A 13,145-nucleotide genomic window follows, 5' to 3' on the forward strand; every position below is an offset into this window, starting at 1 on the left:
GTGGGTATTGTAGCACACAGAATTAGAGTTTCTGTAGCCAAACTAAGTTTAGTTTGTCTTTTTTTATCGTTTAAAGCCTTAGTAATCACGATCACTTTGCCTCTCTATATTTATGACGGTTCTGTCCAAAAATCAACAACATATAAAATAGAAGAGGGTGTTTTACTAAAAAGAATACTTGTAAGATATGCTGGAGCAGTTTGGCTGTAAACCATCTATATGTATTGCGGATTTATCTATCATTGCAAGCCGTTTTCCTATTTTTACTTACCATTTTCACTTATGTTGGTTGTGACAGTTCCGTAGGTTGCTGTTATCCCGAGAATAAAGGGAGATGGACGCGTAGCATGCAAAGAGAGGATGGAATGAATTGTTCCGGGATCTTTTAAAAAGTTTCTTCAAACTGATTACAAAGCAGATATAGAAACCTCTGTTACAGATTCACATTACAAACGGCTAATATGTAACTTTCTCAGAATTACCCATCAAAGTCTCCTGGGATTCCCTTTGCTGCCTCTGGTTACAAAACACATTTTAATGGTTTATCTCCCATAATTTAAAGATTTATAATGTTCAGCTGTAGACATAAAATATAGTAATTAAAGGAACACCATAGCAAAAAAAATGTCTCGGTACACGAACGATCCTCAGTACCCGAACAAATCATGCCACAAACATGTTCAATTATAAAGCGATGTCTCACTTTAGACACATTTTAAATGCCAGAAGAACAGTTATCTATCCCCATCCAAACAATAATATATCTTCTCCTTTCCACTTGCTCCATCAACTCGCATCATTACAGGTAAAGTGGTTACATTTTCAATTTATTTTACTGTACATTGTGTTTATTATTTTTTTATATGATTTTATGCATGAAATGTATTATTAAACTATAAAATTTGTGTTAAAATGCTGTAATTTTGGGAGTCTGGAACGGATAAATCAAATTGACAGAAATTTTTATGGGAAATGTTGATTCGGTTCTCGAACAAATCGGAACTTGAGCAGCCTTCTGGAACGGATTAAGTTTGAGTTCCCAAAGTTCCAATGTACTTTTTTTTGGAGTCAAAAACACAGGACACAAAAAAGAAAGAATAATGATCTCGGAGTTTAAAGTGGCAGAAAAAAAGGATTACACCAGCTGATACTCTCAGCAGCATTGTGTATCTGTATAATCGTTCACACTAAACAGACCCTTTAACCCCTTAAGGACACATGACATGTGTGACATGTCATGATTCCCTTTTATTCCAGAAGTTTGGTCCTTAAGGGGTTAAGCACCATAGTCTGTATACCTTACACTGGTGATTAGACTTTTTGTTTGCAGTTTATTTATTATTTTGTAATAATATTTTTAACCAGTTTGATAAGATTTAGGACTCTACCAGCACTCAAAGTCCATCGCCCTTGAAGCCACTGAGATATAGCAAAAGTTTAATATTTCCAATATCTATAACAAACTGTATACATTTGGATGGCAATGATAGGCTGCAAGTGCTCGACCAAGTTGCATCCAGTGCTCATAGTTTATCTATGCTGTCCAGATTTGGAAGAATCGATACACATGACACGAGTGGTGGGAGAGCTCCAGTTTTCAAAAATAACTTAACAAACAAATGGACAGACTACACCCAAACACTCAATAAAAGTAGTATGTAGTAGATATTTTGCGTTGAGTGTCCCGATAAGTTACCGGATACTGACAGCGGCACTGGCCTCTTGGTATTTCAAGCATAACAGTTTCATCTTTGTATTTTTCCTATGAAGTATCTTTTCTTTTTAATTAACGGAAGGATCAAAGACTTTCAAATGTCTTATTATAAAAATCAGAATAAAGGCTTCAATTACAATACTTTATTATTAATTATAAATGGAATGTTCCAGCTTTGAAAGAAAGACAATTTCAATCAGATTAAACTGATACCTTTTCAGCTTGGCACTGGAAAGATTCACTAATCATCGAGACAAAGTGTATGCCAAGAAAAAAACTGGGCTTTGTTCAAGTAAAAAGTATTCAGACTTCATGAGCTTTCCCAGAAGCCTTTGCAAGGCTTTGATTAGCATCTTTTCCATGGCTCCCATCAGTTTCGAGACAAATATTTTCCAAGAGCAATGTTTGATTTTGCAATTCAGTTCTCGAATATTTAACAGTATTTAACAATATTTTTCTTGTTATCCTCTGAGAGAGTGACCACAATGTTAATGAAGACACCTCTCTCTCTCTCTCTCTCTCTCTCTCTCTCTCTCTCTCTCTCTGTGCCTTTCAGAGCACACAAACTTAAGTTAAACTGTGCATCATGTGATGAGATCCAATCACTTTTCACACATAGGGATTGCAAGCTAAATGTCCCAATACATAGTAAAATGTTCCCCCAAAGTTACACATTTCTAAACTACTAGATCACTTAAAAAGATTAGTTGTACATTTTGATGAAACAAATAGTTTTTAGTATTTTTTTTTTTATATGTGTGCACATTCTGGTCTGGAAGTAGAAGTCTTGTGTCCAGATCTTTTACCAGATCTTACAGTATACGATTACTCCTTTATTGAAGCATGTGTACAGCACCGTAGGTAGAATAGAAGGGTTTCCTCAAGAAATTCTTAAAGCTACTATCTCACCAATTTCAAAAACAGGCAAGGATCCCACCAAGGTGACCAACTACAGACCAATTTCGCTTATATATTTAGACATAAAGATATTCTCTAAAATTTTGGCACAAAGGTTAAACTCGGTTATCTTAGACTCAAAACATCCAGACCAAGTCAGATTTGTAGTGGGTAGGTCAGGGGAGGACAACACTTGTAGGGTCATTAATATTATAAGTGAAATCCATCATAAGAAAATGTTATCTGTCATAGAATTTTCAGCCATAGATGCCGAAAAGGTTTTGATAGAGTAAATTGGAGATTCTTGCCACAGACCCTGTGGGCGTTTGGACTCACTGAATTCTTCGCTAAGTGGACTATGGCGATATACATGCTTCCTACCACTAAGATTACTTTTTTTAGTTCTCTGACCCTGAATACCCGAAATGGGACCCGTAGACCCCTTTGTTATGTTCTTACAATCCAAACATTGGCAACCTCTCTAAGAAAGTCACTCATAGTTAAAGGAATCACGGTCGGCCGATGAGACCACTTAGACTCCCTATATGCAGATGAAATATTGGTTACATTATCCACTCCTGAATCTTCTGTCTCTGGCGTTTTAAAAATACTCCAGACATTTAGTTTGTTTTCTAACTATAAACTTAATCTTTTTAAGACTCAAATAATGCAATTTTATATTTCTGATTCTAATCTCAAGACTTTAAAAGAATATGAAACATTGGCTTGGTCCAATAGGAAGGTGCAATATTTGGGAATAGAGCTTTGTTCAGACTCTAAGACCACGCTGTTTAGAAATTATTCAGATTTGATCACAGAACTTAAAGACACCATTTCCAGATAAAAAGATCCCATCGCTCGGATATACTACAGTCTTAATCTACCCTGTGGATGATCTTACTTGTACAAAGTTCCTCTCCCACAATGGTCATCTTATTACCTATTTTTGACATTTAATAACTTTTTCTCCCTTTGTCCCTTTCTTCGGTATACTCCAAAATCCGTCTGAAGTTTGTTATTTTTATAAATACATTCTTGCAGTTCTTACTCTGCCCCTCCGGGACTGGTCTCTTATAAGCTATTATATTCTGTTCCTAGTATTTTTTTTTTTTAATTCTTTATTTTTGCAGTGCATATGGTGTTAACATTCAGGCACGTGGTACCCCAAAGGCAATCCGCATGCATATTTCAAAACAAAGAGTGATAACATGGAAAGCATTAGGGTATGGTAGTACAATGCACTATTTTTATATTTATGAACAGGCTTAAATCACGCTATTTAGGCATATTATAGATTATTTTTGTTGAACATGCTAAACTAGGCAATTTTACGTATACGTTAGTAATCTATTAAACAGACGATTATATCTGCGTTAAACCCCAGCGATGCACATAAAAAAGAAAAACAGTGGTCTAATATTTATATTCGTGTCTACATGCTGAGTTACATGGTATTGAATTCGTTTTTGTAATCGCTTATGTAGTCGCTATGTGGTTGCATATGTAGCTTATCTCATCTATACTTGGTTAGGCTTAAGTATTGATTGTTCGATTACTTGTTGAACTGACAGGTATACTTAGGACTACCCTACATTTGTGGATAACATTAGCTTGCCACAGTTGCTTAGAACATTTGCTAATTTAACAGCTTTATAACAGTACTGTTCCTAGTATTTAGTAACCTTACAGGTTATGTTTTTTACCGGGATAGATTTTTCTTTATTTAGTGGCCTTTATGAAGTACATGGTCTAGCAGAGTTCTCACACTGAGAACCAATTCACTAAAGCTATTTTTTTTTATATATCTGAACTCTGTCTGGATACAGTTATCTCGAGCTGCTACATATATGTAGACTTAGGAGCATAACTTACTAGGTTGTTATTTTTATTTCCTTTTTTGGTATATGCTATTCTATGTCAAGGTTTCACTTGGTAGTGGACATTTATCTAGCCGCAGTACTCCTATTATCACTACGACTACTTCCGTATCCAGGCGATACAGTTATTTTCACTCTTCCTTCTGTTGAGAATCACTGTATATATATATATATATGTGTGTGTATTTTCTATTAGCAAGTAATGTCCCAATCATATTTCAATGTAGCTCATGGAAGTATTTTGTTTGTCCATCGAGAAAAAATCCACCTGTTTCTCACCAACTGATGAATAATCCTTTTTCTGCAGTTCACAAGGTTTCTTAGCAGTTAGCAAATCTTTAAACAAGAAACAGTGACTAAAAAACCCCCATAAAAACCCTTGGACAAGCTGACTCTTTGGACGTACTTGCATCAGAAAATATAAGTGAATCATCAGTTACAGTTATTTCACTCAGTACTAAAAGACGTGTTACTTACATACTGTTTTACATTTTGTAAAATAGCGTATTACTTGTATGTTTTACAGCAGTACCTGTTAGTGTTAATATTAAATGAACGTTCCATACAGCAAGCTCTGGAGAGGAACATAGTTTTGAAAATTCTACATTCGGTGATATAGAATGTTAATCCACACAGACAGGCTTTAAATATCCATATGCTGGTCCTCTGCGATGCATTTAACGCTAACATTTCACTGCTAGAGTAATTGAAAGCGACAGCGATCCTTTTCCTTATTTGAAAAACTGTAAAACATTTAGAAATGCTAGGATCTACGATGTGTGGCTATCTCAACCAATTTCAAGTTAATTAAGCACATTTTAGATCATAAAATGCTATTTAATGGTTGTCAACTATAACTTATTTTGGGTATGAAATTAGGTTTTTAGGTATGACTGATAAAATGATTCTCTAGAACCAATTATCAGCATTAGAATAGACATGTATATTTTTTTTAAAGGTCTCACAGATACCTCTTTTCACAAGCTCTAATCCTTATATGTAATGATTTCATAATTAAAGCTGTATGCGCCAATTAAACAAGATTAAACCATCTTAAACTACGTATCTGTAACTGCTTATTTTTGGCACACAATATAATGTTCATAGTCAATGGTACATTTTCATTTGCAAGGACAACTAATGCATATTATATGTCCAAGAACGGCCCTGCCCAGGGCTTACTAGGGGGTTACTAATGGTCTAAACTGTCCATGGTCAAAACTACTATCACTTACCCCAAGACAACAACAATACAATATTGAAGATTTCAGCAACTACATTTTACCATAGGAGCAATTCAATTGCAGAGGTAGTAGGAGTCTCCAGAATGATTTAGACATTAATATTCAAACAATCATAAACACATTAATTAAAGGAACACTATAGGGTATATAGGGTGAATAACATGTATTACTTACCCTACAGTGTTAAAACCCTCATCTATCCCCCCTGCCCCGCCCCTCCCCCTCTAAATGTAGTCAAATCTTACTTTTAGTCAAGCCTTCTGCTTCTTCTTCTCTGAAAAGACAGTGTTTACTGCAAAAAGCCAGAAGAGAATGACTATACTCACCAGACTATACTGGTTACTATAGTGTCCCTCAATTTAGGTCTTTATCATCCTCCCCCCCAGTACCCAGACATTGGTGGCAGATGGGGGATCTAATACTAATCTCATCTATCTTTCAATTAGAGTTTGCGTAAGTGGCACTGAGCGTCTGGCAGTGGCTGGGCAAAGCAGTAACCTAATCAGTCACACTAACCAGTAACCTAACCAGTCACACTAACCCACTAACCAGTAACCTAACCAGTCACACTAACCCACTAACTAGTCACATTAACCCACTAACTAGTAACCTTACCAGTCACACTAACCCACTAACTAATAACTAATAACTTAACCAATCACACTATGATCAGTGTGGATTAATGATCCATACTATCTATCTCCAAATCAAAGTTTGTGTGATTAAATGTCACTGGTCTACTGGCAGGGGACTTACCAGTCTCAAACTAGACTAATGACCAGTTGGTATAAGTTGTACTGGCAGAAGTTAGGCAGGCACTGCTGTAACCTAAGCCTAACCAGTCTTACACTGTGACCAATCTCCCACATGATTTGTGAATTAAATTAACATTTAGTGGCTGCTGCCCTACAATCAATCAGCTTTTTTCCACCTTTTCATTGGACAAAATATGCAGCCCAAATCATTGGGCAGACCTCTTCTCCATTATGGCAACCTAAGCTGATTATTGGATCTCCCTTTGAAAAATCAACTTCCTTTCCATTTTGTCTCCCTTTTTTGTCACAACATGTGGGACCCGTAATCCTGATGCATCTGAACATGTTCGGGCATTGCTTTGTCATTTACTCTGTTTTACAGCTGATTGGTCCAAATTCCAAATGCTCATGTCTATTCACTAAATTCTGACTTTTTGTGAAATAAAATCATAATTCCAAATTAAATTAAATATCAGATGTGACTGTAGTGGAGTTCAATGTATCCAGTACAGCTTTTTGCAATTTACGTTTCAATCCATTACCTTTTGGAGTTCAGTGAAAAACTCGAGTTGCATAAAGTCATTTTATTACATTTTTCTCCCATTAGATAATTAGACTTCAGTGAATATCAGGACTTCCCTCCTTTCATGATTCACTGGAGGTGCCTTCAAACTTACTAAAGGTAGAGTTCAAGGTGAAATCAAACTGAATTTCAAATTGGAGGCCACTGTAGCAGAACCGAAAGCATAGCTGGCTTAGAAAATTTATCCAGTCCGACTTCATTCGTATTAAATTTGGAACTCACTTTGAATCCTCACTTTATTAAATAATCCTCTACATGTACAAACAAAGCAAGAGAAAAGGAAATGACATTGTGGGTGGTCATAGCGTCGTATTACTGATTACAATCTAATCAATCTAATTACAGGGGAATCGAACACAGAAAGGGGAAGATGTGTTTTCTTATACAGTGAGGATTTCCTATTCAGAAAATGACTGCTATAAATGATCATTTCAATCAGAAGCAGAAATGATTTTTAGAGGTTAGGAGACCCTCTACGTTGTGCTACAATTAACAATTAATTGTTTCAGCTCGGTACAACAGAAAGGAACCAAAAAAAAAAAACCTCTAGAAATGCAGATCACTTTAAATAAATGTGCTGCAGAGTAAAAAAAAACTATATCGAAGGAGACACGTAATCAGTTTGCTAAATTCTCTGTGGCAGCAGATACAACAGAAACATTAAAGTCATGACCTTTGTGAGCACAAACCAAGCACAAGCAGTGATAGAGGGAAAACACAGATTCCATTAAAAAGAGAATGTGACCTACAGAAATATTGTTAGTTTTCAATAATTATCTATATTTAACCCCCTTTTCCTAGTCCTCTGTATATACAAACTAACATTAGCTGGAAATTTTCCCTTGTCTCATACTTTGCTCAATCTATGCTTCTAACCCTGCAGAGAATTTAATTTATTCAGATAGGGCTTCATTCTTTGCAGAGGGAGCATATGTATCATAACCTCCTTTTTCTCCCCATACTAAATTAAATGTTGTAGGTAAAACTTTAAGGCTGCATTTTGTCAACCAAGGAGGGCTCTGAGTCGCTAAAAGAATTCTTTACCGAACATGCAATGCTCTAGGTAAAAGACATGCATTTACATTTGAATGAATTACAAAATGTCCATGCATATGTCTACCAGGTAATAAAGATAATACTAAAATATATTTTAAGGAATTTTCATATCCCAAATGGCATCAATGTGTTTATGTTCCAAATGTTTGTTATATGAAAAATATAGTCTATGGTTGTAAAGTTTAAATGAGAAATTAAAAATTAAATTGTGTCGATGTCCATCATTTCCATCATTTTATTTTTAGATACTCATGTACTACAATTGCTATTTGATACTGTTTTTATGTGCTATCACTAAGGGGAGTGTAAAGCCCCCAAGTGGGCAAGAAGCAGAATTAAAGGGGCTTCTCCCTGGCTTGTTACATTATTTAGTGCTGGGGAGGAGCCTTACCAATACCCTTGTCTGCCTTCTTGTATCCTGCTCTCTCCCATCCTCTGTATTTCCGTGTTTGTCTCCAGCTTGGCTGATGGTGGCTCTGTGTTTATTCCTGCCATGTTTATTATCTTAGCCTGTCAGATCCCGGACCCTACTCTTACAATAAGATGGATGGGAGTGATGACAACAAGGTGGCTGGGCTTTACTCCCTCTTGGATAGTGGCCTAGGTGAGGTGCCACCTGAAGCTCCTTGGTAGAGGTAGTCTTGGTGAAGATCTTCCTTGCTGTCCTTCATGCCTTTGCTTTGAATTGGGTAGTCTATGCATGATCAAAGTTGACACACTTCCTTTTGGGGACCGAGGTGTTTTAGTTATCCATCAATGTCTCCAGTTACTTAATTATTAAATGATTTATTTATCTATGTATTACGCCCACTCTGTTTAAACAGTTTGTTGATTGCTTTGTCAAATCAATGTGGCTAGTTGTGGCCTTTAACTCCAACCTGTTGTCATGTGATTTATTCCAGGGGAGTAAAATGGGGGAGGGGCTGGTTTAGGAATGGTAGCTGGAAGTTGTTTGTTGGGAGGGGACCTATGGAATGTAGGGACATAGGAGGTAATCCCTTATGTTTTAAAGCAAAATTATGCTTTTTTAAAAAAAATAAAAAATCTTGGTAGTAAAGAGATTAAAACAATATAAAATACCTAGAAATATGTATTTCTTGCACATCTTCCACATTATTTAGGTCATAGAGTTTAAAACTGGTAGCCTGACAGAGTTATTTACTAAAGTGAGAATGGTTAGGAGTTCAAAGTGATTTTAATGTGAACCAGAAGCCAAGCTGACTGGAAGATTTCTTCCAGTTTGGCTACTTAGGCCTTACGTTTGAACTTCACTTTGTAGCCATTTAGAATTTCTGACATTTCTTTAAGTGTCATTATATCTACCCACTTTCCACTAACTTGCAGTTGGACCACTAAATTGAAGTGAACAAAGATGTATTTGCCCCTAAAAAACTTTGGTGATTTGAAAAACCAAACTGTTAAAAAAAAATTCCAGGAGGATTTTTTTCACTAGGATTGAAAGTGAATTTAAAATTCTATGGAAAAAATAACTAAAATGGAAAATATTCCTCAAGTCACCTACGATTCCAGTTCAGTTACTTTAGCATTAAATGTGAAATCTACTTTCATGATCAAAACAATAAAAAATATATTTAAATAAAAAAAAAAATTATGAAATCCAAATACAATTTGAGTTATTCACCAAATCCTGGTACGTTGTGGTGGAGAGTTTTTCCAAATCACTTATTTATACCTAAAATACGCAATGGAATTCACATTTTACTGAATAACTCTGCATGTGTAACAATTTTATTTCATCATTCTCTGTATAAAATGTAAATGTATTATTTCTCTGTGTGATGTGAATTTTGTCTCTAACCTTTTCACTTCATTGAGTGCATTCTCCCCCTGCATTGAAAGTGAAGATGTTCGAATATCGAGCTGGTTTGATATTACATACAAACACTTATTAGCCAACATTCATACCTTTTGCCTAAACATAGTGCCTGGAATTCTCATGCACAATTAAATATGAGTCACAATACTCACAATGTACCCGTCTCTCTGACCCAAAAGGCCAGATGGGCTCAACATGTACTCAATTATATCAATTGATTCGACAAACAGATACAGGGAATAAAGGCTCAGATAAAACAACCCAACAATAACAATGCACAGAACTATGTCATATATACAATTCATATTGGGAATATCTAGCAAGTAAGCTTGCTTTGATCAATGTGTATAGGGCTCCTGAACAGAACTCACATTCTCTGGGAATACATATGTGTGTGTGTGTGTCCATTGTAATCGCAGTCTGCAATGCTCTTTCAACTAGTTATCCGTATTTATTGAATGTAGTCATTAAGATACAGACAAACACATTGATTTACTAGCGTCGATGAAGTACTAATAAGCATTGCAGTACTGTTATGCCAAACACACATTCCACTAACTAGCCCAGCCCTGGTAGTACACCATTTAGTAAAAGGTTGCGACAGGAGAGAGAACCGTCTATAGGAAATCATACAAGCCACAATATCATTGCTGTTTAGTAAATGGCCTTTCGGTTTTATGGGCTTTCATTGTTGCATTGTGCTACTTTCCCATGAGGCAATGCAAAACTGATAAATTCCAGCAAGCTGGGAGAGCTACCAGTATAATAGCTTAGCAGTGTCACATGTTCATCCTCACCTTGTGGTGTCTCTGGGAATAACTACCTTCCGGGCATTGGTGGAGATGCTGGTCGGCAGCTCTGTGCCGGTGTGTCTGACTCCTGCGGCATATGGAAATAGGACCCATACCAATTTATAAATTGACGACATCAACGTGCATGTGACGTCACGCAAAGGACGCGCACGCATGTTCTGGGGTCAGAGGCCAGTTACGACCAATCGGATTTAAAGGAGACTTATTTAAACTCCTTTCTTGCCTTTCCTCGGTGCCCTGTCATGATTTCCCTTAGTGGTTGTCCGAGAGTGTGTTCCTGAGTGTTTATTTCTGGTTATTGACTTTGGCTTCGTTTTGACTTCCCTGTATTCTGGTATCCTTGACTTTTGGCTTTCCCTCATTGTGTTGTCTCATTCTGTGTCCCTGACCTAGGCAGGTATTCTGATTATTTCTGGCATGTTAAGTCCGGCCATTCTAAAGCCCGGTAAGACCTTTAGTCCTAGGTGTGATACAGTTCTGCGTGCTGGATCAACTAGTAAATTAAGCCTTGTAAATTAAGTTGAAAATGTTGACATCCTTATGGTACTGTGACAGTCTGCATTCCCAAAATGCCAGCGGATTCTACAACATACCAATGATTAATGAATTGAAAATTTTACTGATTTATGCAAAATGGTATATGTGCATCTTTTCACTTTTTCTGATGAAATAATGGAAATATTCTATACATTATCATTGCTATTACTTTGTAGGTCACCGATGTATATTGAATGAATGAATACAATATGAAGAAAATCTAATTTCTATAAATGTTACAAGCTGTTTGTCATGAATTTATGTGTTGGTTAAGCAGTCCATGTTTTAAATATATGTTCCTATAAGAAGAACTTTGTAGTGAAGGGTTCATGATTTAGCAGATACCTCGTATCTCCTTTAATCTATTTTTTTCATGTTGCTGAATTGATTTTTTTTATCTCCTGCCTTTTTGTGAGCATCTATTCTGTCTAGTATAGTTCAAAGGAATTGATGTGACTGGGTTTCCAGGGATTGTGTAGACAACAGATGAGAGAGTGCTGAGTTTAGAAGATGTAGGTCAAGCCAAGCATGAAAGAGTACGTGTATATAGCATCACGTCGGGACTAAAATATATTGCCTGTTTCTTACTTTTTGTTTTTTACTGGACACCTATTCATTAAATAAAATTTCCATGAAAAGTTTAACGTGCAAACATATGCAAAAACAAACACCAACAGTAATACATACCTACATACATACATACAGACATATTGTAGTGTTAAGACTTGTCATCGACTGGGTGGTACATAAAATAACACTACTTGGCAAAGCATGGTGGCCCCTCAACCATTGGCAATTGTTTGGAGTCTTCAAGTTGACATGTACGAATTATATAGTGCATGTTGTGCCAAAGCTCTAGTCCTATCACTGCTATATATAATAGTATCACATTGTTAGCCATAGTTTGCAAAACAGCAAATTGTCAATAAATATGTATTATCTTCACCATTTTCAAACTTAGTTTAATATTAAAGGGATATGTCGGGAAGAATTCCCTTTAATAAAGGTAAGACGTGTAGTTTCAGTAATGTTCTTAGGACATAGATGATTAACTAGGTTAATACTGATTGATTGGGTTGGATTTTGACCTGAGTAGCCTTGGGACCTTGGATAGACAAGTAACTGAAAATTGCTGCGTCCGTATTCTTTATTAAGAAGATTATATACCATGTTACACTGACCACAGACAGAGAGCTACGAGATCAGATTTTCATTGTAAATAACTTGTTTAGTTGCATAAGAAATAGGACAAGTGGATAATCTCGATTAACTGCAATTTAATATAATACAGAGGAGTTTATGGTTATTGGCGTAGACATAAAGAAAACTCTATCCGTTAATGAAATCTAAAAAGAAGAAACTAATTAAAAGTATATTATATAGTACACAGTTTGTGCTACCCCTGATTCTATAATGCCATCAACTAGGGATGATCTACTTATGGATATGGGATTATCCAATGTGAATTCTTTTTTGTCTTTGTTACTCCTGAGTCCATAATACTTGAATTAGTAATGATGGGCTTGTGGGTAGTAAAACCTAATGATATTAGATTAACTATATTAGAACTAATTAATTATGTTCGTAGAGGTGTAATAGGAAAGTAGATTGTTTAGAACAAATATGCTACTATTATTTGGACAATCCTACTTTATATGATATAAACTATTAATATTGTTTTACATTAACAAGAGATATGATGATGTAAAGCTTAATGTTGCAAAAGCAGAATACAATCAGGTATTTAAATCAGTTATTTTTGTAAATAAAGAGGTGTGGAACATTGTTTTATGAGCTGATAATCTAATACATAGTAAATAATAAGAGTTTAAT

The 13,145-nt window shown here is 35.8% G+C and overlaps 1 protein-coding gene across 1 annotated transcript in view; it reads right to left on the reverse strand.

Moving 5' to 3' along the window:
• Positions 1–372, reverse strand: part of LOC134585389 (L-gulonolactone oxidase-like) — a 160,057-nt gene extending 159,685 nt beyond the window's left edge. The window contains exon 1 of the mRNA XM_063440797.1: positions 272–372. Coding sequence (XP_063296867.1) covers positions 272–274 — 3 coding nt within the window. The 5' untranslated portion in view covers positions 275–372. The remainder of the gene's footprint in view (positions 1–271) is intronic.
• Between the last annotated feature and the right edge of the window lie 12,773 nt (positions 373–13,145).

Source organism: Pelobates fuscus, chromosome 2, assembly GCF_036172605.1.
Source record: "Pelobates fuscus isolate aPelFus1 chromosome 2, aPelFus1.pri, whole genome shotgun sequence".
Lineage (NCBI taxonomy): Eukaryota > Metazoa > Chordata > Amphibia > Anura > Pelobatidae > Pelobates > Pelobates fuscus.